The 24118-nt window shown below is 39.4% G+C and overlaps 1 protein-coding gene across 2 annotated transcripts in view; it reads left to right on the top strand.

Moving 5' to 3' along the window:
* LOC149249853 (muniscin carboxy-terminal mu-like domain protein) overlaps positions 1 to 23890 on the top strand; it is a 46043-nt gene extending 22153 nt beyond the window's left edge. For both annotated transcript variants that reach the window (XM_089458803.1, XM_089458802.1), the window contains one exon: positions 21637 to 23890. In XM_089458803.1, the coding sequence (XP_089314929.1) occupies positions 21707 to 23617 (1911 nt within the window). In that variant the 5' untranslated portion in view covers positions 21637 to 21706 and the 3' untranslated portion in view covers positions 23618 to 23890. The remainder of the gene's footprint in view (positions 1 to 21636) is intronic.
* The last annotated feature ends 228 nt before the right edge of the window (positions 23891 to 24118 follow it).

The raw sequence follows: 24118 nt of genomic DNA, 5'->3' as shown, positions 1-24118 counted from the left end.
ATGCACAATCACATATTGGGTCTATTCGCACTGATAATGGAAAAGAATATACATCAAATGAATTTGAACACTATCTTCGCCAACATGGGATTAAACATCAAACAACTGTACCTTATAATCCCCAACAGAATGGTGTAGCAGAAAGAATGAATAGAACAATCTTGAATATGGTACGATCCATGCTTTTCTTCAAAAAAGTAAAGACAATGTTTTGGGCTGATGCTGTTCTATGTGCTGCATATATAAAGAATAGATGTCCATCTAATGCTATAAGAAACAAGACTCCTTATGAATTGTGGTATGGACATGTTCCTTCGGTAAAACATCTCAGGATATTTGGTTCCACCTATTATGCTTTAATACCAAAGGTACATAGAAACAAACTTGGTGCTAGAAGTCGTAAGTGTATCTTCCTGGGGTATTCAAACACATCTAAGGCATACCGCCTCTATGATGAAGTAAATAAAAAGTTTGTTTTATCTAGAGATGTCATTTTTCTTGAATCATCCAAATCTGACAGTGTTGTTGAGCGGCAACTTGATTGCTTGGATAGATTCACAAAACCGAAATCATTCCAAGAGTTTGATAATCAGATTCCACATCTTGAAGGGGGGATTCCTATACTAGATCAACATGTGGAATCTCCTTCTGAAGAACAATCTCCCCTGCATGACACTCCAACAACGGATGATGCTTTAAGTGATGTAATTGATAGAATTGGGAGACTTAATCTTGATTCAGTCCCAACTCAATCAACAGAACAACCTGGACCATCTCAGAAAGGTCCCCCAAAGTGGCTGACAAAGACACTTGAAAGTGTTCATCCTGATGAAATTGGAAAAACAGGAACCAGAAATACAAACCGACAAGATGGAGGTGATGTAGATAACTCTAATTCACCTGTTGATATGGATGTTACTTATGATTGTGAATTGAACTTGTCTACAGATTTTGAACCAACTTCCTTCAAAGAAGCTGCTTCTCATGATGAATGGAAAGAAGCGATGCAGAAGGAGTATGATGCCCTCATAAAGAATGGCACTTGGAAGCTGGTTGATCCTCCATTTGGAACCAAACCAATTGGCTGCAAGTGGGTCTACAAGAACAAGTACAAAGCTGATGGCTCACTTGACAAGCACAAAGCTAGGCTTGTGGCAAAAGGTTTTGCACAGAAGGAAGGGGTCGATTATGAGGAAACTTTTGCTCCCACAGCAAAATGGGCCACCATCCGGACACTCTTTGCACTAGCTGCTCAGAACGGTTGGAAAGTCCATCAAATGGATGTAAAAACTGCATTCTTGAATGGAGACCTAAAAGAGAATGTTTTTATGTCCCAGCCTGAAGGATTTGCTGTGAAAGGACATGAACACAAAGTATGCAAACTTGTGAAGTCCTTGTATGGCCTCAAACAAGCACCACGAGCCTGGTATGAAAAACTAACTGAGCATCTTCTGAAACTCAACTTCAAACATTTTGATCTTGATGATGCAACTTTATTTGTCAAGAAAGTTGGCAAAACAGTTGTATATCTTGTGGTATATGTAGATGATCTTTTAATGACAGGGAACAATGAAAGCTATATTGCATCCATAAAGAAAGAATTAGGAAATTTTTTTGAAATGACTGATTTGGGCTATGTTCATTACTATCTTGGCATTGAAGTAACCCAACATCCAAAGTCCATATTTCTTTCTCAAAAGAAATACATTGGAGATTTGTTAAACAGATTTGGCATGACAGAGTGCAATCCCCTTTGTACTCCAATGGAACAAAACTTGAAGCTCACATCTATTGAAGGAAAGGAATTTGAGGATGCAACAAAGTATAGACAGCTTGTAGGAAGTCTCATCTACCTCACTACTACCAGACCAGACATTTCATTTGCTGTTGGAATCCTCTCCAGGTTCATGCAAAAGCCTTGTGAGGGACATTGGTCTGCTGCAAAAAGAGTTCTAAGGTACTTGAAGGGAACTCAAGACCTTGGAATCAAGTATACACAGGTGGACGACTTCAACTTGATTGGATACTCTGATTCAGACTTCGATGGAGACAAAGAAACTGGGGTATCTACTTCAGGATATGCTATGAGTCTTGGATCAGGAGCTATCTCCTGGAGATCACGCAAACAATCAGTACTAGCAGATTCCACAACAGAAGCAGAATATGTGGCAGCAGCTGAAGCAACGAAAGAAATTGTGTGGCTCAGGAAAATTCTTGAAGATTTGCAAGTAAAACAAATACAATCAACTCCACTCATGATTGATAACACATCTGCAATAAAGTTGGCCAAGAACCCAAAGTTCCATGATCGTACTAAGCACATCAATACTAAATATCATCTGATCCGACATCATGTTGAGGCCAAAACAATCCATCTCCGTCATTGTTCCACAAACGGGCAAATTGCAGACATCTTCACCAAAGCGCTTGGAAGAGAAAAGCTTGAAAGATTCAGAACGATGCTTGGACTCACCAACATCCCTTCAGATTAAGGGGGGGGAATGTTGACACCTAATCCGAAACGGATGGGTGAACTGGACAGTCATCTAGAAGATGAACTGATCCGTTTTATTTTTGTATATAAACATGAGTTAGTTAATGAATAAGATCGTCAGTTCTTTTCTCCCGCTCATCCTGGAGTTACCCTGGCCTGACAGAACCTTAAACAAATTTGAATTTATTCGTTTAAATTCCTCAGTAAAATTTGACTAGGGTTTAATCTTGGACTAAAACCTAATTTCTAAACACCACACTGGTTGCATTCCACTCCTAGTTCTCTTTATTGTCTGTCACCTCCATTGATTCTTGAAGCCTTATTTGGCGTCGTGACTAGTCTCGTGACTCTGCAACTTGAGAAGCTTAGAGTCCAGAGAATGACAATATGTCTAACATTGCTTGTTTTGGTTTAGTTGTTTGCAATGGTGAGTTGGTCGCTGTCGAAATTTGCTTTCTCGAGATCTGCACAATGAAGTTGCCCGACGCCAATGCAAAGACGACTATCGAAATCTACAGTGTCGAGATCTGCACAATGAAGCCGCCTGATGCCAACGCAAAGATGTCCAAGTCGTAGTATGTAAAAAAATTATTTACATAACTTTTAATAAACATGGTCTATATATATATAAATTTTAATATATTTATATGTAAAAAGAATTTATATATAATGATATACAAGTTTTAATATATTTATAAAATTCATGAAATAATGGGTTCATAGGGTGAGTCACATGTTGTAAAAGCATGAAGATCAGGAAACCATCGGGACATGTAGGCTAAGTCACTGCGTTCGTTTAATGATTAATCATGTTGGCAACTTGGTAATGTTATTTTTATTTTCGGCATATGTATTTGAACTCATATATATATATATAGTATGTCGAACTTAATGTTGAACTTTATCATCAAAATTTTAACTGTTGAACTTTAGCTTCAAAGTCGCTGAACTCGAACATGAACATGAACACGAACACGAATGCGTTGATTATAACCCTAACTTAGAGCAACATGTCTAGTGGTCTAACCTTAGTGCTTGAATCTTAGCATTGAAAACCTAGGTCATCTTTGGTTTTGCCAAGTGCCCTATCCATCTTTAGACCTTCAAAAACTTATCACCTTGAGCCCTCATATTAGAAGGTAATTATAGGTGATTTGGGGAAGCCTCCCTTGTGGTTTAAATTCCATTAAAGAGCACGAGGAAGGTTGCTGAGGTGATAGTGGCAACCATTCATCATTGTTGCCATAAGGTCTGGCTCATTGCCTAGTGAGGCTTTGCATCGAGGCTGCTAGATTTTGCGACAACATGCACAAATATCATCCATCTTGAATGACCAAGCTCGTAGTGCAAACAACTATCCACACAAATCATCCAACACATTGTAAATATAGGTATCTCACCCATGTACCTCAAAACTTGTTGCAATTGAAGCCAAAGTTTCAACAAGGTCAACTCCTTTTCGAGAGAATCCTTTGGTAATTGGAGCAAAGAAGCTCATCAAGGTCATCTCCCTCTTTCTAAGAGAATCCAATAACCTTGCCTTGGTACTCTTCAACACACCCGTTGACTACTATGTGTCAACGACCCATAGCAGTACACCCCCTTTTTCACAAAAGGGATAGCGCCTGATCGATGTGTCCGTGCCGTTCAGCTATTATCATTAGCCTCATTTACAAGAAGTTATAATGTAAACCCATTCTGCATGTATATGATGTAAATAATCTCAGCATATCTGTGTCATGTATGTAACGACCTAGGTAAACCTATTTTTCTAGTGACGATCTACATTCTGGGAGGTTTTTTGTCTCACCGATCCATTCTCGGATGGTCGACAGAGTTTTCCTTTAGTCTTACCCCAAAGCCGAAATGGATTTCGTCACTGGGATCTTAGGCGAGTCTTAATGTTCTAGATTGAGTCTATGTAAAAGTGATTCAGGAATAATCTTAACTATTTGGTTAGGTTATTTTATTACAAATTGCTTGGTCTGCTGGATTATATTTGTATTGCAGAAATGGGTAGTCTGTGAGGGTCTATTACAGATGGGGTTTCCCCCTTATGATGTAAAAAATATGAAAATCATAATGTAAGGTGTCTTAAGGGTTGGAAAAATAGTTTATTCCCCCATAAGTTAATTAAATTTTTTGGCCAAAAATTAATTAAAATCCTAAGCTAGAGATTTAATTAATTCTAGGTCCTAGGTAAATTTAAATTCTCCAAAGGCAAAATTCGTTGGTCTTTAAAAAATTAAATTTTAAAAGGTCTCGGGAATAAGGTAAATTAATTATTTTGCTAAATTTTAAGCCTTTGGTCCTTGGCGGTTAAGTCAGAGTCAAATTTTTAAAAAGGGAAATTAACTCAAAACTTTTATTTATGAGTTAATTAAAATGCGTTTAATTGAAAAATTCGAATTTCCTAAAAAATTAAATATTTCAACGGATGAGATTAAAATAAATTTTAATCCTCATCAACAGTCAAGATTGCTTTGACGAGGATCACTCGAACTAGCCGTTGGAGGAGTTATCTTTAAATAGGAAGTCATTTGTCAGTTGATCGATCCGATCTCTGAGTCGTGTGTTAAGCAAAAAGTTCTTGTGTAATTTTTTCTTGGATAATAAAGAAAGACTTTGGGGTTAAATTATGCTGGTGTTACTCTTCATGGAAATGCTGTAAGATGCGTTGTTTTCATGCATAAATTTTTTTAGCCATTGATGATAACTTCTGAAGAGTGATGTGAGTACAGGTATTTCGCTCAGTCACTGGGGTTTATGTGATAATTTAAATTTTGAATGTAATAGCAGGTATCTCTATTTATCTGAATTTTATTATCATTTTTTCGCTCTATTTTAATGGATGAATTGAGTTTTGCAGGAAAATCTTGATTTTTAGATCCTCGGGCATTAGGGGAAATTTTCAGTTGGACTAGCCAACTCCCGATCTGTGTTTTCTGAAGAGCCTAGTTAAATTAGCTTCGAGCTTATCATAATATTTTATGTGTGATATACGAAGAGTTTTGATCTAAGCACCTCTTTTAAAATATAAAAAATTTAATTTTTGTGTGGGAAATTGATAGATTTAGCCGTTCAGAGCCTTAGATTATCAAATCTGGGAGCGGAGTTGGACTCATACTCTTTAGATCTGATAGATCTACCATCTTGTGCATAGATCTATAAATTTTTTGGTTTTTTGACTTGGGTTTCTGGGTATTCTTTTTTCAGGTATAGGTTGCAGATCTGAAAGTGAAGTTTGATTTGAAGCCAGATCTAGTCCCTGGAGGGTAAGATCTGGCCTCAAAACAATTTTTGTAGGGGCATTATTTTTGCAGTCCAAGGGTTTGAAATTTTTTAATTCTCGATTTTTTCTTTTTTAAGGGTTTTATTGATAAATCTGAAGCAGAATATATCAACTTAATTAGAATTTTCTCGGGAAGTTTTTTAAGGGTTCATTGAGCTACCATTGTCCTCTCTGTTTGCTACATTCGAAATTTCTTTTCTCTAAAAATTTTCGAAATCGTTTTTCAGTTTTGCTCTCTGGGGTTTCTCCTCATTCCTCAGCATCCATCCCTCTTGGCCTGCGTCCCTTCTTCCCTTAACTCCTGCTACGTGAGTTCTTCAAAACTTTGCAAACCCTCTGCAGCTTCATCACTGTCTGTCTGCAACCATCTCGACATCTCTTCCTCCCACGAGTTATCCCTCTCTTCGTTTCTTGCTCGCAACCCTTTCTCGCCTTTCACCCCTGCTCTTCATCCTTTCGTTGTCCACTGTCATCACTCCATCGACCTGCGTCCTCCTCTTGCCATCCTCTCGATCCCCTCACAGCTCCTCGCTCCTCATCCCTTCCGTGGCTCTTAAACGCTACCATCGCATCCCTCAACCTGCAAAACAAGTTCCCTTCTCCGTCGAGAGCTCCAGTTCCATCTCATCGCAACCTTTGTCTTGTCGATTTCCCTTGCCACCGCCATACCTGCAAGCAAACCAAATAGTCGATTTCCTTTTTTTTATTTGTTTGTGCATGCGTTAGGGTTAGTTCCCTTTTAGTTTTACAAAATCCGATTTCATTTTTTTTTGTTAGACTTTGGTTAAGCTTTTTTTGTGTTATATTTAAAAATTTCGATTTCCTTTTTTGTTTGTTTAGTTTTCATTTATTTATTTTGTTTTTTGAATTAAAAAACTCAAAATTTTGGTTTCAATTTTAAAATCTTTTTTTATTTGAGTTTGATTTCTTCTAAAAATTGAATTTCTTATTTTTATTTTTGCTTTCCCCTTGGGTTTTGATTTTTTTTGGAAAGCAAAAACTAAACATTTAAAAAACCTAAAAAGTTCGTTTTATGTGACTAGAAATTAAATAAAAAAATTTCACATTAAAAGTTTTTAATTTTTTTATGTGTCTTTGGCCCATTAATTTTTTTTTAAGTTATTAAATCCTTTTGATTTGTTTTGGTCATATTAAAAAAAAAATCTTAATTGATCATTGGCCACATCAACTTGTTTCATAAAGCCTAACACTTTAAATTTGCATAAGGAATAATTAAATTGTTAATCTATAGTTCCTTCTTGGTGTCTTTTTGTGTTAAGGGTAAAATCTAAAAGAAAACTTTTGTGGTATTAAGCATTTTAACTTCTCCATAGTCAAATATACTTAAATTTTTTGTATCTAAAGATTGACTATAGAAAAGTGGTAAATTTTCGTAGATTTGGTCACTAAGCATAAATCATTTTAATTCTAGGACTGTGAATTGATTAGCATTTAAATTTCATGGTTTTTTAAAGTATTTAGATCTTTAGAAATTTAATTGCTAGAATATTTTGCATCTATTGAAATTGATCGTCATTACTTGAATTATTTGATGTTTGTTACATGTTAGATATTTTGCGAATATTTTCAAGTAATTGTTAAAGTACTCTGTTGTGGAATTGTAATAAATTGCATATCTTTGTTTCCTAAGATGAATATTTTTTTGGGCATCTGTTGACATTGACATTAAATTGCAAAGAAGTTTTTGTTCTCTTTGAGCTATAATTGTATCAAAAAGATTTGAAATAGGCTTGTGGTTTAATTGCAATATTTTCAGGGGTTTATTTTAAAGTCTTCGTCCAATAAAGCGAACATTTTATTTTGGTGATTAAGGGCTTTTGCGACACAAGTGTTTTTAATCCTCGAGTCTCTATTCATTTCATCATCTAGTGCATTTGCATGTAAGTTAGCTTTGCATAAATAAAATTTAATTCCAAGCATAAGCTTGGTCGATAAAGAAATAGGTATCCATCCATTTTTGCTTGAGAAGCCTACTTTTAATAGTACTTAAAAGTGTGACCTTGCAGTTGTCAGAGCCATAGCACTCTGCAGCGCTGGAGGCACCGAGTATGTTAGATTTTCAGGAGAGGTATCGTTAATCACACCTTAGTGTGTTTCACCTTATCTTCTCTCTACCAATTATTACGAAATCAGGCTCAACACAGAAAGGATCGAAGGCAAATTCAAATAGGCATTTAACTAAAAATAACTAAGTTACCGGAAATGCCTGAAGAAATTGCCGGAAACACGGATCCTCGTTTTCCGAAACGGAAACGGATACGTCCTTGTCCGAAATGACGTAAAAACGATTTGTGCAGTTTCAAAAAATCAGAGACTTCGAATTCGGAATTGGATACGTTTCCAAGGGTTTTTAATTTTTTTGGATCTGTTTCCAGATTTAAATCGTGATCAGAATCCACCCTTAAAATGTTAAAACGCACGAAAAGTTGTTCAAAAATTTATACAAACAGAAAAATATAGATGTTTAAAAATACAAACAGAGGGGTTTGATTAATGTCTTCATAAAGAGATTTATTTGAGCGATAATTTTCAGTTTGGTTAAGGTTTTGTTTATTATCATTGATTTTGCTCTTGATTTCGTAAATCCCTCCAATATAACAAATCTTCTCTAGCCAATCTTTTGCCTACATATAGTCAAAATACCAAGTTTTTTTTTCTCGGCAAATCTAACTACTTTGTATTAATATTTACAGTAAAACATTTACATCAAACAGACAAGCTGCCCAGGGCCACCTATGGCTCCTTGGGTGGTGATAGCAAACTTGAATTTTTGCTTCGCAGGGCACCTGTTCCAGAGAGCTTGACAAAACATGACTATGTGATTTTCTACCATGACTACAAAATGGCCCGCGCAGGGGCAAACCAGAAGAGACGCGGAGTACAGACAAACTGAAAAAAATGGTGACATTACCGTAAACCGACACGATACAGGTAAAGACATATAGCTAAGACCCGACATTAGACTCCGGACCCAGAGCAACTGAGGTAGCCGCGAGCCGGACTTACAGATGTAAAGAGAATAGACTAAGATGCACATTGAAAACTTGAAATTAGCCAATAACCAAACCCCAACCTGAGAGAAGGAAGCAAAAACGAAGGGGAGCCGCTGAGGACTACTCTTCTGGTTCTTCTTCCACGATTCTGCTCCAACCCTGCCCATCTGGAACTCCTTCCCACATGGCCATGGGGTTCTGCGTAGTAGATGACATTTCGGGCTGTTGAAGTTGGGCGGGGGGATGAGGCAGCTCTCCTTCAGAATGGCTCGCTGCGTTGGAAGACTCCCCCATTGGGCGTTTACCTTTTTCCTTTGCTGAATTGTCCTCCGCCAGAACCAGTGACGAGCTATCCTCATCTTCCTCAGGGATTTTTGTAAAAAGCACAGAGATGTGGGCATTGACACCTGCAGTGTCTCTGGAGCTGCCCAACATGAAGGTGACTGAGCCAAATGCTGGGAGAATTGGCTCACCCTCGACGGAGCTTCCCACTTCCATGAATTGACCAGCTGGGATTTGGGTGACTCCCGTCCTCCGATAACAATAGCAACAGCAGCAATGATGATGAACATCAGCTGCAGGAGGACGAGAGGATTCCCCCCTTCCTGGGCCTCTTCGGCTAGGCATCCTCTCTCTCGGCCGCACCATGGAATCCTCCAATTCCGCTTCCTGAGCCCGAGCAGCGAAGGGCCGACAGTGGCTATGCCCCCTTCCCTTATATTGTAGCACCCAAATTGGGTATGAACCGGCGTAGACTGAACGAATACAGAGCCCAGACAGCACCAGAATGGCGCGGACCTTACCCGAACCTCCAAATACCAAGACGAGATATTGACTCTCAGGATTCTGAGAATTATGCCAATCACTCTGAGCTCCCTTACCCACCGAATCGGCATATTTAAGCTCCTGCACATTCCCTCTGAAAAGACCTCCATTAACTGCGTCTGGCTGGACTGGCATCACCTCCCACAGCGCCATTAAAACCTCCTTTATGCCTCTCGCTTGCTGAAGGATCGGCGGCTTGAGGCAATAAAGGCTCGCTCTCCTCACGTGTCGGCCCATGCCCGCCATGTGGCCTCCCATGGATTAGCTCGAAGACACCCGCATCCGGGGTAGTCAAAATACCAAGTTGACATTGAGAAGATTGAAGTTTTCAAATAGGTCTTGACAAAATATCCCAATGATCCCATGGGCCTTTTAATTGCCATGCAAGGAAGATAGATACCATTTGCCATGCATGACACTTCTTTCAAGGAGTTGGACCCGAAAGCACAAAGGTTGTAGCATTTCTGATTACATTACTAATGATGATGATAATATGTTGAATGTTATAATAAATGCTAATGATGATGACAATGTTTATGTTGAGTTCATGATGATGATTATGTATTTTTAGATATAGAATCTAGATTTAAAGATGAATGGTAATATGATATATATATATATATATATGTCCTTTCCTTACCTTATAGTATCCAGACTTTTTGAAAATTTGTCATATCTGTTTCAAACCCCGTATCTGTATCCATTCCTGTATCCGTTTCAGTGCAACTTAGAAAAATAACCAGATTCTTGCATCTCACATTAGATATATATATATGTCCTTTCCTTACCTTATAGTATCCAGACTTTTTGAAAATTTGTCATATCTGTTTCAAACCCGTATCTGTATCCATTCCTGTATCCGTTTCAGTGCAACTTAGAAAAATAACCAAGATTCTTGCATCTCACATTAGTTTTAGGATCTGCATTTCATATAAGATAGTCATTCATCTAGGCATCAGTTGCTAATCGATTACTTGGTCTTAATTTCCCTAGCAAGATCGTTGACTCCATAAGACACTGGTATCAATCGTTTAAAATCTAATTAAACCCTGTAAGTCTTGCTAAATCTTAATTCATCTAGGCAGCAGTTGCTAATCGATTACTTGGTCTTAATTTCCCTAGCAAGATCGTTGACTCCATAAGGCACTGGTATCAATCGTTTAAAATATAATTAAATCCTGTAAGTCTTGCTAAATCTTAATCAAGTACTTGGTCGCTTCACTGTGTCTCCCGAACTGGTTGGTTCCCAACTAGTTCTTCTTCATTCCATTTTTTCATAGGGTCTACCCCCCTTAGCCTACTTTAGGGAGACAGCTTAAACGGAGAGATTGGGGATCAGGGTGACAGTGCCCGATCTGAGCCGTTGTCATGGTGCCTAGACATTCTGTGCGACAACAACACCCATTCGTTGCAAGCTTGGAATCAATTACTAATTCCACAATAATTTTTGAATCTCTGTTGCCAAAAACACCTACATAGGCAACATTCTAGTGCCATGAACACTTGGAATGACAAAACAGGAGCAAACAACTTGGAAATTGCTTCAACCATATCATAAGTTCAATATTTGAAAATGTGTAAGGTATTTCTGAGTTGTTTTTGGGATTTTTGAACATGTTTGTATGATGTTTCAATGGATTTTTTTTGAATGTTGTCAGGCCACCCAGGTAGCCATGAGGGGCATGGGACCCACAGGGAGCCTAAAAACCCATAATTAGTGATCATTGAAGACACCTAATTAATTTCTAAACATAATTTTTACATTCATTTTAAAAAATTAGAAATCTCTAGAAATTTAGAAATGCTAATAATTCCATTTTCCTGTAAAATTCTCTCGCTAGAAACTTAAAAACCGACTTGAAACTTTCTCATGTTGCTTTTGATATTGGTGGTGTTGCAAGTGGAAATGGAGCTGCTCTTCTTCTAGTCGACACGCCCGTTTCAATCAATAAATAAATACCTAACAAGTGTATTTAAATCAAACAATGTTTCCAGCCCTTTGTGGACACTTTCCTAACATAAACCAGATCTGATTATCACTTATTGCAGCCATAAATCTATCCAATTAGCTTTTATCTGTTTGTCATATCATTCAACAAAATCTGTTCAATGTTATGTCAAATCAATATGCATGATCAGTGCTAGAAACTACTCAATCACCATGAGAACATAATCTGAAGATTGGATTTACAAGTACACAAAGTTTGGTCAGCAAAGCATGCTTTTTATGTGTGTGTATTTGTGTAAAAATGAAGTTACAAGTACATATCAACAACTCAATACAAGCTGGTGCAAGTCATGCTTTCCAAAATCCTAGATAGGAATATCGTAAGAAAAGCTTAGCTCCCAACTCCTCCTAGCTAGGAATCACCCCCAACCAAAGCTGGTCACTTCAAATATCCACAACATGCTAGCATACATATCAACAACTCCTCCTTGGCATCTACACTTGCATCCCACAAGTGTAAAAGAGAAAACAAAATAGTCTCCCTCTATCTTCTCCACATCAAACACTCCTTGTAGAACCCTAAGGTTTCCAAATGCCACAAAACCCTAGTCCTCTCTCACAAGAAGTACAAGAACAAGTGTTCCCATTGGTCCTCTAGGGTTTCTCCCAAACCTTAACTTTCCTTGCTTTCTTAGGGAAAACCCTAACCCTAGTCTTTTGCTTGAATGAATTGAAGAACCCTAACACTTAAAACAAAGAGACCAAAGTAAAATGAAGAAGAGTACAAGTGAAAGGGATAAGCTTGCTTTAGCTCTTACATCTCTAATACAATGATGTGATCAACATGATTGAATGAAAAAACTCTCTCTTGCCTCCATTTATAACATCTACAACACAACCTAACTAATCACTAGATAGGTCCACATGTGAAGTGCACCAACTTTAAATGAGACATGTCAAAGCTCTAAGGTATGCATGTCCACCAAACAAGGGTACCAAGGTGAGCACTCCACACAAAGAGTCCAATGTTTCTCCTCCAAAGGCATCCAATGTTGCAACATTCCTTTCTATGCTATGTGTACCTCTGGGTTCATCACATCTACACGATCATTGCTTAACCAAAGTAATCTCAAATCAAGCATAAGCCTTCATGTAAGAAACCAAGTGTCTCCTTTCTTAATGCTTCTCCTCCAAATGGGTCTTTCTCCCAAACAAGCAACCAAATTATCCATGTGCATGCCTCATGAAGAATGTCACCGAGCCACATAAGTCTCCAACCTCCTAAATGCATAAACATCAATTTTGGGGATAGCAATCCATGAGTAAGATATCTCCAATGCAATGTTTTAAAACTTTGTCTCTGGTTTGGAAATGGCTGAGGGTCTGCTCCGACTCTGACTCCGACTTGGTATCGACTCGGTCGGTTTGATTTCAATGACTCGGTCATTGTAAAAAATACACTATCTATATATATATATATATATATTATAAAAAACAATTTTTATTATAAAAAAGCATAATTTTAAAGATTTTCATTCATGTTTCCAAACACAAAGCTTTAGAATATAGAGAGAAGACAACATATGATCAAAGTAGGCTCATGAATATATCCATTATATCAAAATGGCACCTAGTGCACTGTCCAATACATACATGAATGTTTATATAGAGATCCAAACAAAAACACATAACCATGGAGGCTAGAAATGGCCTCTACAACAAAAGTAAACTGCGTAACATCACTAGTCACTAGTACTATTGGCTATTGCTAGAGGAGCCAACATCATCTGGCTTAGACTCTGAATCAGAGTCAGACAGGGAAACCCATGGCTCCTCCTCATCATCTCCAACTGCAACTGTAGCAGTAGAAGTGGTAGCACTAGCAGGGTGCGTAGCAGCTGCACGCTGAGATAGATGAGATATGCGCTTCCGTCGTGGCTGAGTAGAGGAAGCGCCTGCAACTGGAGGACTTGGGGCTGGGCTTGAGGCTGGTACAAGTGGATCTGCATTCAACTAAACATTTTCTTCAACTAATGCCTCTGTTTGTAAATCCAAATCAAGATCCTCATCAGAATCAAACTTTGCTGGATGACTCTCCACTACCCAATCTGATGTTGGATCAATATCTTCCAACACAATGGGATCTAAATCAGGTCTTTTGTTCAACAATTGGTTGCGTCTGAGCCGAAGGTTGTATTGGACATAGACTAGATCATTTAACTGTTTTTAATCCAAAAAATTTCTCTTCTTCGTGTGAATCCTCTCAAAGACAGACCAATTGCGCACACACCTAGTAGCACTGCAAGTTTGACTCAAAATATGAATTGCAAACTTCTGCAATTGAGGACAATGGCTACCAAATGTCTCCCACCGTTGTGTTACAAAAAACATAGTTGTGTAATGAGTTAGCTCAACAAAATTACAAATTATATCCAACTTTGAAATTATAAACAATTTAACAAAATAAGAATTTGAAAATTGAAATTGTTTGTTTACCTAGCTCATCTGCTTCCCTTGCAATCCTTGCTAGGTTCTTGCCAAAGGTACTTGTGGCTTTGTTGAAACAAGTGATCTGTCGGTGTATCTCTAGCTGATCACTCTCCATAGGGACCATGCGATCAATGCAGTGAATCAATCCATCTCTAACCTCCCCATCCAAAGTTCCTGCCTCCAGAGCTTTATAATGATACCTTGGGTTCAAAAAATACCCAGTTGCATGTATAGGGCGATGGAGTTGATTGTTCAATCTTTCATCAAAGATTGCCCAAATGGGCCCATACTTAGCCACTCTATCCACCAACCACAACACCTTAACCAGTGGCTCAACAACCTTCACAATCTCTGTTGCCTTTTTCCAAAATAATTCTTCATTAACTTTCTTTTTCAAATCTTTGCCATCCTGTTTGTGAGACCAATGGCTTTCATTCCATTCATCACTGGAAAACAAATTTTGCAAGTTTCTATGTTGGGAATGTATAGATTGCAATGTCAAAAAATGAGTTGCAAATCTAGTTATGGCAGGCCTAATAATATCCCTGCCCTCTGTGTGTTTCCTCATCAGACTCAAAATCCATGAATGATTGTAGATACATTTTGTTATGCTTTTGGCATGCTCTATAGTGTTCTTGGCCCAATCTAATTTGCCAATATCCTCAAGCATGAGGTCTATGCAATGTGCAGCACATGGGGTCCAAAAGATGGTTTGTGTTTTTCCTCTAATAGTTTACCAACATGAACATAGTTAGAGGCATTATCTGTGATGATTTGAACAACATTAGCCACCCCCACCTCCGCAACAACCTCATGCAACAACTGAAACAACAATTGTCCATCTTTCACCCTATCAAATGCATCAACTGATTTTAGAAGCATGGTTCCTTGTGGGCAAAAGATAAGAAAGTTTATGATGGTATGGTTCCTTTGATCAATCCATCCATCTGACATGATGGTACATCCTGTTTTTGCCCATGAGCTTTTGAAATATTTCAAATACTCATCAATGGATGAAATTTCTTTTCGTAAACGAGACCTCCTTAACTCATGCATAGTAGGGCCGTTGAAGCCCTTTCCAACAACAAATATGGCATCAAACACAGGCTCATAATATGGTGAATGAGAAGCATTGAAGGGGATATCAACATCATATCACCATATAGCTATGTAATCACAAGCAGTCTCCCTCAATTATTTCATCCAATGGTCATCTAAAGTGGGCTGCATATGACTTCTACTAGCTTGAGGACCATGTGCATGTGATGGAGAGGAGGGTATGACAATGAAATAACTTTTGATATTCATATCACCCTTCTTTTACATTTTACCCTTACCCTTTTTTCTTGCATGGACTCCAAAGAGGGAGGAACATAGTGGAAGGGGTTGGATGCATTAGTACAAGGGATAGATGAAGGGCCTCAAAATCAAAATGGGGGTTGGTAGCCATCATTTGTTGTATACTCTTCCTCCCAATTTCAGCCTCTATTTCTTTTTGCCTAGCTTTTTCTTCCTGAAACTTCTCAAAGCTATTTAACAACTCCTTCCTAATCTCCCCAATTTGTACTGATGGTGCTTCACATGGAGTAATTTGGCCTCTAATACCAGCCAAGTGTTGTTTCAGCCTATGAATGCCCCTAGGACCCTCCTTAATTTTTCTATGACAAAATTTGCAATGCATTTGATTATCAACCATTTCAGCATATGCCCAAGCAACATCTTTCACTCTAGGAGCCATTTTTTGACTTGGAAATGAAAGAAAAAAAATCTGAAAATGAAAACAAAAAAAATAACATTGCTTCAATGTTCATTTATTTTACAAAAAAGACTCTTTTCAATTTCCAAATTTGCACAAAAAAATAAATAAGCAAAAACAGATTTTAGAAGTGAAAAAAAAATACCCCTAGGCGCAAACCGCCTCCTAAATGCTGCTCCAACAAACCAACTCGTCAATGCTACTCCAATGGCTGCTCAAGCAGCTCCTCACTGCTGCTCCAATGCTTGCCCAAGACTCCTCATTGTTGCTCCGAAAACAAACTCCACAACTCTTCACAAACTCCTCACAAATTCTCACACAAATGCAATGAGATAGCTGTGAGGAAATGAGAGGGGTTGGGTAGCTTTTATAGGGTTGGGAGAGGTAAATGGACCTCAAAATCACCCTAAAGCAAATTAGAATTAGTTGTGGGGTCCAATTCCCCCCCCCCAAAAGACCTTACTGGCCTTGCGTGTGCATGGGTGATCGAGCCGACTGAGTTATCTCGGGCTCGGCTGAGCTGGTCAGTTTGTTACTGAGCCGACTGAGTTAGTGATCGGCTCGGCCGGTTCGGTAACAAACCGGCCAGTGGATCCATTTCATCCACCGAGTTGACTCGGCCAGGCCTTGGCTCGATCTGGCTCGGCCGAGTCGAAGTTGACTCGATCATTTATGAAAACACTGCTCCAATGTGTATGCCTATCACAATACAACCAAGGGAATTGAACACACCATGCAACCTACATCACACGAAGCACCCCATTTATGAAAACACTGCTCCAATGTGTATATCTATCACAATACAACCAAGGGAAGTGAACACACCATGCAACCTACATCACACGAAGCACCCTCAAGCATGGCGTAAACAATTTTGGAGTAACCCAAAATGCTAACATGGGTGCCTTTGACTAAATTGAAGGGTTACGTGATTAATGCTGTGTTGAAAATGGTGTAGCTTGGGAAGTACTTCCACAAGTCTTGGGTGCTTGACTTGTGACAGAAAACCCACTTTGTGGGCAAAGTACCCATTTGGACCCAAAATTGTGGGCTTTGAACCCAATAATAATATTCTAATTGTTGTGGACATCTTTAATGGACAAAAGGGGCTCCTAAGGCAACATTAGAGAGATATTTATATGTGAGACCAATGGAGAGGTCAAACACATCATAGAAATCCATTATTGTGAGAACAACAAGCCTAAGAAAGGAACTGCAACAAGTGAAGGATAAAGAAGGAGATCTATTTCTATGTTGGAAAGGAGATTCTGCCCTAGAGAACTAGACCAAGTTAGTCTTCAAGAAGGCCGAGTTACCTGTCTAGTTGATGAGGAGGATAGGTTGCCAAGATAGTGTTTTGTCTGCTATTTAAGGAAGGTCTTTCAAGGACCAAGTTTTGTTTATGATTGAGAGGAAGGTCAGAGCCTTAGCTCTGGGCTAAAAGGCCTCAGATCTACAAGCAATAGGGCTGAAAGGCCTCAAGGTGTGGACAAACAAGGCCACAACTTGTCTGAGTTAGGTCGCAAGTAGAAAGGGGGGGCTGAGAGGCCTTAGAGGCTCGTTGATCAGGGCTGAGGTGCCTTAGGCCTGTGGAGAGGCTAGCGAGGTAGTGACGCGAGGCAGTAACAAGGGTTGTTGTTTGTTGAAGAAGGGTTGTTGGGCATATTTGTGAAGTCTGTTCATGTAAAGGAAGTTTGAACAACATGGCTTGATGCTGGTATATGTAGTGAATTGAAGGAGTAGCCCACTGTGAGCAACTGTTTGTACAGGGCATTGAAAGGAGACATTTCTTGTGAATTAAGGAGGCAAAGAACAACTAGCACATAAGCAAACAGGAAGCTGATCTTCTGTGGACAACAAGACTGAAAGGGATGATTGAAAAGGGAACTCAACCAACAAGTAAGTTGTGAATTTTGTCTTTGATTTGTTGGGTAGATTGAAGGTCTAAAGGAGTTGACCTCAAGTCCTAGTTGTATACTGTGTATACTAGCATTGTATCAGGGTTTGTTAAGGGCCATGATCTCTGGTATGAGAGCCATATGATTGTTTATTCACAAACTAATAAAATTATAAAACATGTTTGGGCCATATATATCTTGTGTACTTTATTGGTTTCACTGTTGTTATATTTATGTTGTGCAAAGTTGTTTTGGTTGAGCACTCCTATTGTGTTTGTGTGCTAATCTAGCCATAGACTAGACCTGGGGTACAAGGGAATTTCAACATGGTATCAAAGCTACCTTGAAGGGACAATTGAATCAGAGTGTGCATAGGAAGAATCCTAAGAGGGAGTTGGTTGATTTGTTGTTGAAGGACTAATAACGTGTCAAAGATGATTGCTGGCTTGAGTTATGAGGACAGGTTGGATGGGCTGTCCAACTACAGTCCATGGAAAGAAAGAATCAAGCTAGTGTTATTGGTGAAAAGGATATGGCGGTTTGTTGACAAGGACATTGTCAAGCCAACAACTCCTAATCAGTTGGCTGAGTTTGAAGAGTTGGATGCGAAGGCTAAGCTAATCATTCTTGATAGAGTAAAGGATCACTTGATACCTCATCTTACTGAGAAGAACACTGCACATGATATGTGGAAAGCTCTTTAGGATTTGTTCTAGAGCAAGAATGAGAATCGGTTGATGGTATTGAGAGAGAAGCTCAAGAGCACCATGATGATGGATGGCGAGAATGTGGCTTAGTATCTCACGAGGGTTTCTCAAGTTCGTGATGAGCTTCTTGCCATTGGTGATAACCTTCGAGAATTTGAATTAGTGAGGACTGCCTTGAAGGGCTTCTCCAAGGAATGGAAGCCATTTATCAAAGGAATCATCGCTCGAGACAAGTTGCCAGATTCGAACAAGTTACAAGATGATTTCATCCAAGAGGAACTTTAGGATGAGGATCTTCATAAGAAGAATTCCGATGGAGAGAATGTGGCTCTCGCTTGTAAGATGAAGGGCAAAGGGAAGTTCGAGAATGGAAAGAAGAAGGACTTGAGAAAAATGAAGTGTTTCACTTGTGGTGAGTTTGGTCATTATGCGAGTAAGTGTTCGCGTCATAAGAAAGGTGGGAATGAGAAGAAGCAAGAATCGACAATGGTTGCTTCTACAACTGAGTAGGATGATTTTGCGAGAAGGTTCGAAGAAGATTTTGCTTTAGCCTCTCATTTCTCTGAGGGCATCATTGATGATGGTGCTTGGTTCATTGATAGCTGAGCGTCAAAGCATATCACAGGATCACAGGAAGTATTTGAGATTAACTGGATGGGACTGTAAATTGCACGTGGAGGTTGGCGATAAGAGTTAGAGGATTGTCAGAGGGTCAGGTGTTATGCCATTCAGGATGGAGTCAGGAGGGTTGCTATGAGTTCAGGATGTACTATGGGTACCAGAGCTCAAGTGCAACATGTTGTCTGTCTCAACAATTGAGGCTAAGGGGTTTGAAGAGTTGTTCCAGGATGGGAAGGTGACGCTCAAGCCTAGAGGCTCTAACTCCATAGGAGCAATTATTGGAGTTAGGGAGAGGTATATACAAGTTGAAGGGAAAGCCTATAGATCAAGGGAAGAAGAAGGGTTCTGAGATTTAGAGGGAGTCGAGTTCGAGAGAGAGTTTGCTGAGTCAGAGGGAGATTCCGCAACCCAACAAGAGTACATGGTTAGTGTCAAGAAAGGAGACTTCTACAACTGGAAAGAAGGAACCTTGGAATGGCTCGAAGGCATATCGAGAGAAGAAGCGAGAGGCTTCTAGTGGCAGGGACACTTCCAATGAGAGTGTTGTTCATATTGTAGGTTATGTTTCAATGATGTATACTGCGAAAGAGGAGTGTGTTCCAGCTGAGCTACTTCCAAGGAATGGAAGTACCTACTTCGCTAAAAGGGAGTGTTGAAAATGGTGTAGCTTGGGAGCTACTCCCACAAGTCCTGGGTGCTTGACTTGTGAGGAGAAAACCCACTTTGTGGGCAAAGTATCCATGCCTGGGGGTTTTGGACCCAAAATTGTGGGCTTATAAGCCAAGGATATTATTTATATTCTAATTGTTGTGGAGGACACCTTTAATGGACAAAAGGGGCTCCTAAGGCAACATTAGAGAGCTATTTATATGTGAGACCAATAGGGAGGTTAAACACATCATAGCAATCCATTATTGTGAGAACAACAAACCTAAGAAAGGAGCCGCAGCAAGTGAAGGACAAAGATGGAGGTCTGTTTCTGTTTTGGAAAGGAGATTCTGCCCTAGAGAACCAGGCCAAGTTTGTCTTCAAAGGCCGAGTTACCTGTCTGTTGGACGAGGAGGATAGGCTGCCAAGATAGTCTGCTGTTTAAGGAAGGTTTTTCAAGGGCTGAGTTCTGTCTGTGATTGAGAGGAGGGCTGAAAGGCTTCAGATCTACAAGCAGCAGGGCCGAAAGGCCCCAGGGTGTGGACAGACAAGGCTGCAGCCTGTCTGAGGTAGGCCGCAGGGTGAAAGGGGGGGGGGGAGAGGCCTCAGAGGCTTAGGTGCCTCATGCCTGTGGCGAGGTCAGCAAGGCAGTAACAAGGGCTGCTGTTCGTTGAAGAAGGGTTGCTGAGCATATTTGTGAAGTCTGTTCATGTAAAGGAAGCCTGAACATCAGGGTTTGATGCTGGTATATGCAGTGAACTGAAGGAGTAGCCCACTGTGAGCAACTGTTTGTACAGGGCGCTGAAAGGAGACATTACCTGTGAGTTAAGGAGGCAAAGGACAGCCAGGACAGAAGTCAAAAGGAAACTGAACTTCTGTGGACAACAGGACTGAAAAGGCTGATTGAAAAGGGAAATCAACCAACAAGTAAGTTGTGAATTTTGTCTTTGATTTGTTGGGCAGATTGAAGGTCTAGACTCGAAAGGAGTTGAACTCAAGCCCTAGTTGTATACTGTGTATACAATCATTGTATCAGGGTTTGTAAAGGGCCATGATCCCTGGTACGATTCTACGAGAGCCCTATGATTTTTTTTGATGGACTAATAAAACAAGTTTTGGACTATATATATCTTGTGTACGTTATTGGTTTCACTGCTGTTATATTTCCGCTATGCAAAGTTGATTTGGTTGAGCACTCCTATTGTGTTTGTGTGCTAGTCTAACCATAGACCAGACCTGGGGTACAAGGGAATTTCAGCATGCTGGACACATCTTCCATTGGCATGGGGAAATTTTTATGTACCTTTGGGTTATACTGACAAAGTTGTGCATTGACAAAGAGGGCATGCAGAAAGGTAAAAGTAGTATATTGTGCTTGAGACAACTTGATTTACTGCATGGATTTTAAATGCAGAGGATAAACCTTCCACAATTTTTTTGTTGAATTGTCCCATTTAGTCAACTTTTAAATGATTGATGAATTTTTAATACAATAGCAGGACAAGATGTAGGGTTATATTAGCTGTTTCAGAGTGATTCAGATCTATGACATGATTCATATAGCTTTCTTCACTTTTAATATTTGTACCTGTATCAACTAGTTTTTCTTTGCCTGTCTAGAAGCAACTGGCAAAAAGGACACAAGTTGGCTCATTCAGTAAAGTCTGAGAATGGTTCCTTTTAGAAAAATGCCTAATAGATATGGTTAATTTAAAAGAACATTGCCATTCATTTGAATATGTCCTCTTTCTCATTATCACATTGGGACAGAGGTATATGCATGTGGCTTGTATTAATTCAAACATGTACCTTTGACCGATAAAAATGCAATTTTGAAACAAGCTTTAACATTTCACTTTCTTAGTTAAAGATGAATTATGGAGGAACATGCTACCTATATATCAGTATGTCTAACTATAAGAAATGTATACTCTATTTTGCAGCATAATCATTCAGTCTTAGACAGAGCCTTTCAAATTTGAAGGAAGCTGTTAGATAGGAGACAGTTGCATTATGGCATGTTTAGCAATTGCTTTGCAGCCTACAAAGGGGTCTGATATTCTTCTTCAAACCCGAGAATGGTTTCCTCCTGCAAGAGCGTTGGTAGCTCTCTCCAGTTTTAGAACCACTCGTCTGGCTTTTGCAAGTGGAAAAAGTAATACATCTGATGATGTTGATCAAGGACTTGGTGATGATCCTTTGGCAGCTTCAAGTGGACAAGTAATTGTTGGAAAGGAAAGCAAATATCGGGTAGTATACCGTTTGGTGAATAGCATTTACGTTCTTGGTATTACAAGTGCAGATCAGGATGTTAATGTAAACAATGTTTTTGAATGTACTGGAATTGTAAATCAAGCAGTAAGTGTAGTTGTAGCAGCTTGTAGAGGGGTTGATGTTACTCCTGACAAGCTTCATCGCAAGTATACAGAGATTTACATGGCTTTAGATATAGTTTTGCGTGGGGCGAGCAGCACAAGGCTTGCCACTATTTTGACATCTATACATGGGGAAGGTATTGCAAAAATGGTTCTTTCTGCTATTGACGCAGAGAACCGTGCACGTGGTGCAGATAACTGGATTCATGTAGAAGGGCAGTCTATTGAGCATCAGGCAAATGTACAAGTTCTTTCGCAGGCTTCTTTTGAGCTGCCAGAAGAGACCTTATCTGCTGGGGATGAGGTAGCGGCAACTATTGCTCCTGCCCCACAGAGCACTGCATCTCAGGCTTCACAACAGCAGTCAGTGGAAAAACCAGAAAATAAAGACCCATTTGCTGTTAGTGATACTCTGAATAAGCCAGATGAACTTGCTGGTGGATTTAAGAAGAACAATGCATCGTCCTCTGATCTCACAGCTGCCCTTGCTGAGTTGGAGGTTACAAAACTGACAACAAATGCGACAGCAGAGTCCATGTTCATTGGAGTGGAGGGTTTTGAAGGAGAATATGGAGGAATTGAGTTTGGGAACGAGGAGGCAACATTATCTGAGACATTTGAAGGGTTAGATAACGCCTTCGGTGGAGGTTTAGATCCATCTGAATTTGGAGCAACTATTGAGCAAGCTAAACCCAAAGGGCTTGGAGGCCTTGAGGAGCTGGAGAGTGGACAGTCAACATTGAAACCATCACTGCCAGGGGCAACTCCACCCGGTGTAACTCTGGCCATAGGGAACGCTTCTGAAAACAAGGGTCCCTTATTATACATGTCTGAGGAGATCCATGCTGAGTTTAGAGGGTCGGTACTTAAAAAGATTGGACTTCAGGGTACATTGTATTTGAAAACTACTTCCCCAAAAGATTCTGGTGGTAAGGATACTGAATTTTCATTTAGACTCGATGGTACAGCTGGCATCAGGAGTGCTATCATGAAAGATGCAATTGTTAGTACTCTAGGAAAGGGTTTGTTTCATGTTCGAACTCCAGCATCAGAGAATCCTATTACAGTTTTGAAATATCGTCTTCAACCCCGTTTTACTCCATTGCCTTTGAGGGTTCGTTTGGTCACGCGTCAAAGTGGGACCTTGCTTTCAATAATGATACAGTATGTAGCCAATCCATTTTTACCCGCACCTCTTAAAGATGTGGCTTTTATTTTGACATTACCAGAGGATCCTACTTTATTGAAAGTGTCTCCAAAGGCTACTTTGAACCGGCATAGTCAAGAATTAAGATGGCATATTCCGGAGATCCAATTACAAGGTCGTCCTGGACGTTTAAGAGTTCAGATGCCAGTCAGCTCTCCAACTCGGGATTCCACAGATCGGGCTTCTCACAGGAAAGAACCAAATGTAAAAGGTCGCATAGAATTCTCTGTTCAGGGACACACACTTTCCGGAATCACTGTCTGTCCTATTTCTGAAGGGAATTCCAACTTTAATACAGGTGAAAATAGCTGCAAAACAGGTCTCTATCTCTGTAAAGCATAAGAGCGAATGTTGAAAAAAGGATAATGTTATTTTTATTGTTGTTTTATTTGTAAATCTTTATGAGTTAAAGGTTGTGGGATTTTGAAGAATTGGAAGTCACATGTCAATAATCTGGGTTTAAATGGGTTTCCTGGATTTTCTTGCATTTGTTTTTCCGTGCTAAAATACCGGAGTTGTCCATTTCATCATTCTACATATCCTATTTGTTTGGGCACATCGCTACTATATATTGTAAGGTTCGGTTTTCAGGCCGTTTTTAATTTTTTTGTTATATTTTAAAACCCCATATAACGTAGAACTTTACAAACCTTTTACTTTTTACAATGGAAATGTCATTATATTAGGATGCATTTGTATTATTTTCACTGGTATTATCTAGATTGCCTAGTCTTTTCATGTATATCATGCGGACAACAAAATTATCTATGTATGTAGCTTAGTTAGAAATTCAATGTACATAATAAATTTCCCTTGAAAACAACGTTGCTGATACGATTAATT

The sequence above is a fragment of the Pinus tabuliformis genome, chromosome 7 (assembly GCF_031772625.1).
Source record: "Pinus tabuliformis cultivar Carrire ecotype Pingquan chromosome 7, CPIR1, whole genome shotgun sequence".
Taxonomy (NCBI): domain Eukaryota; kingdom Viridiplantae; phylum Streptophyta; class Pinopsida; order Pinales; family Pinaceae; genus Pinus; species Pinus tabuliformis.
Note: the sequence above shows the minus strand (reverse complement) of the source record. Positions and strands in the feature narration are given on the sequence as shown.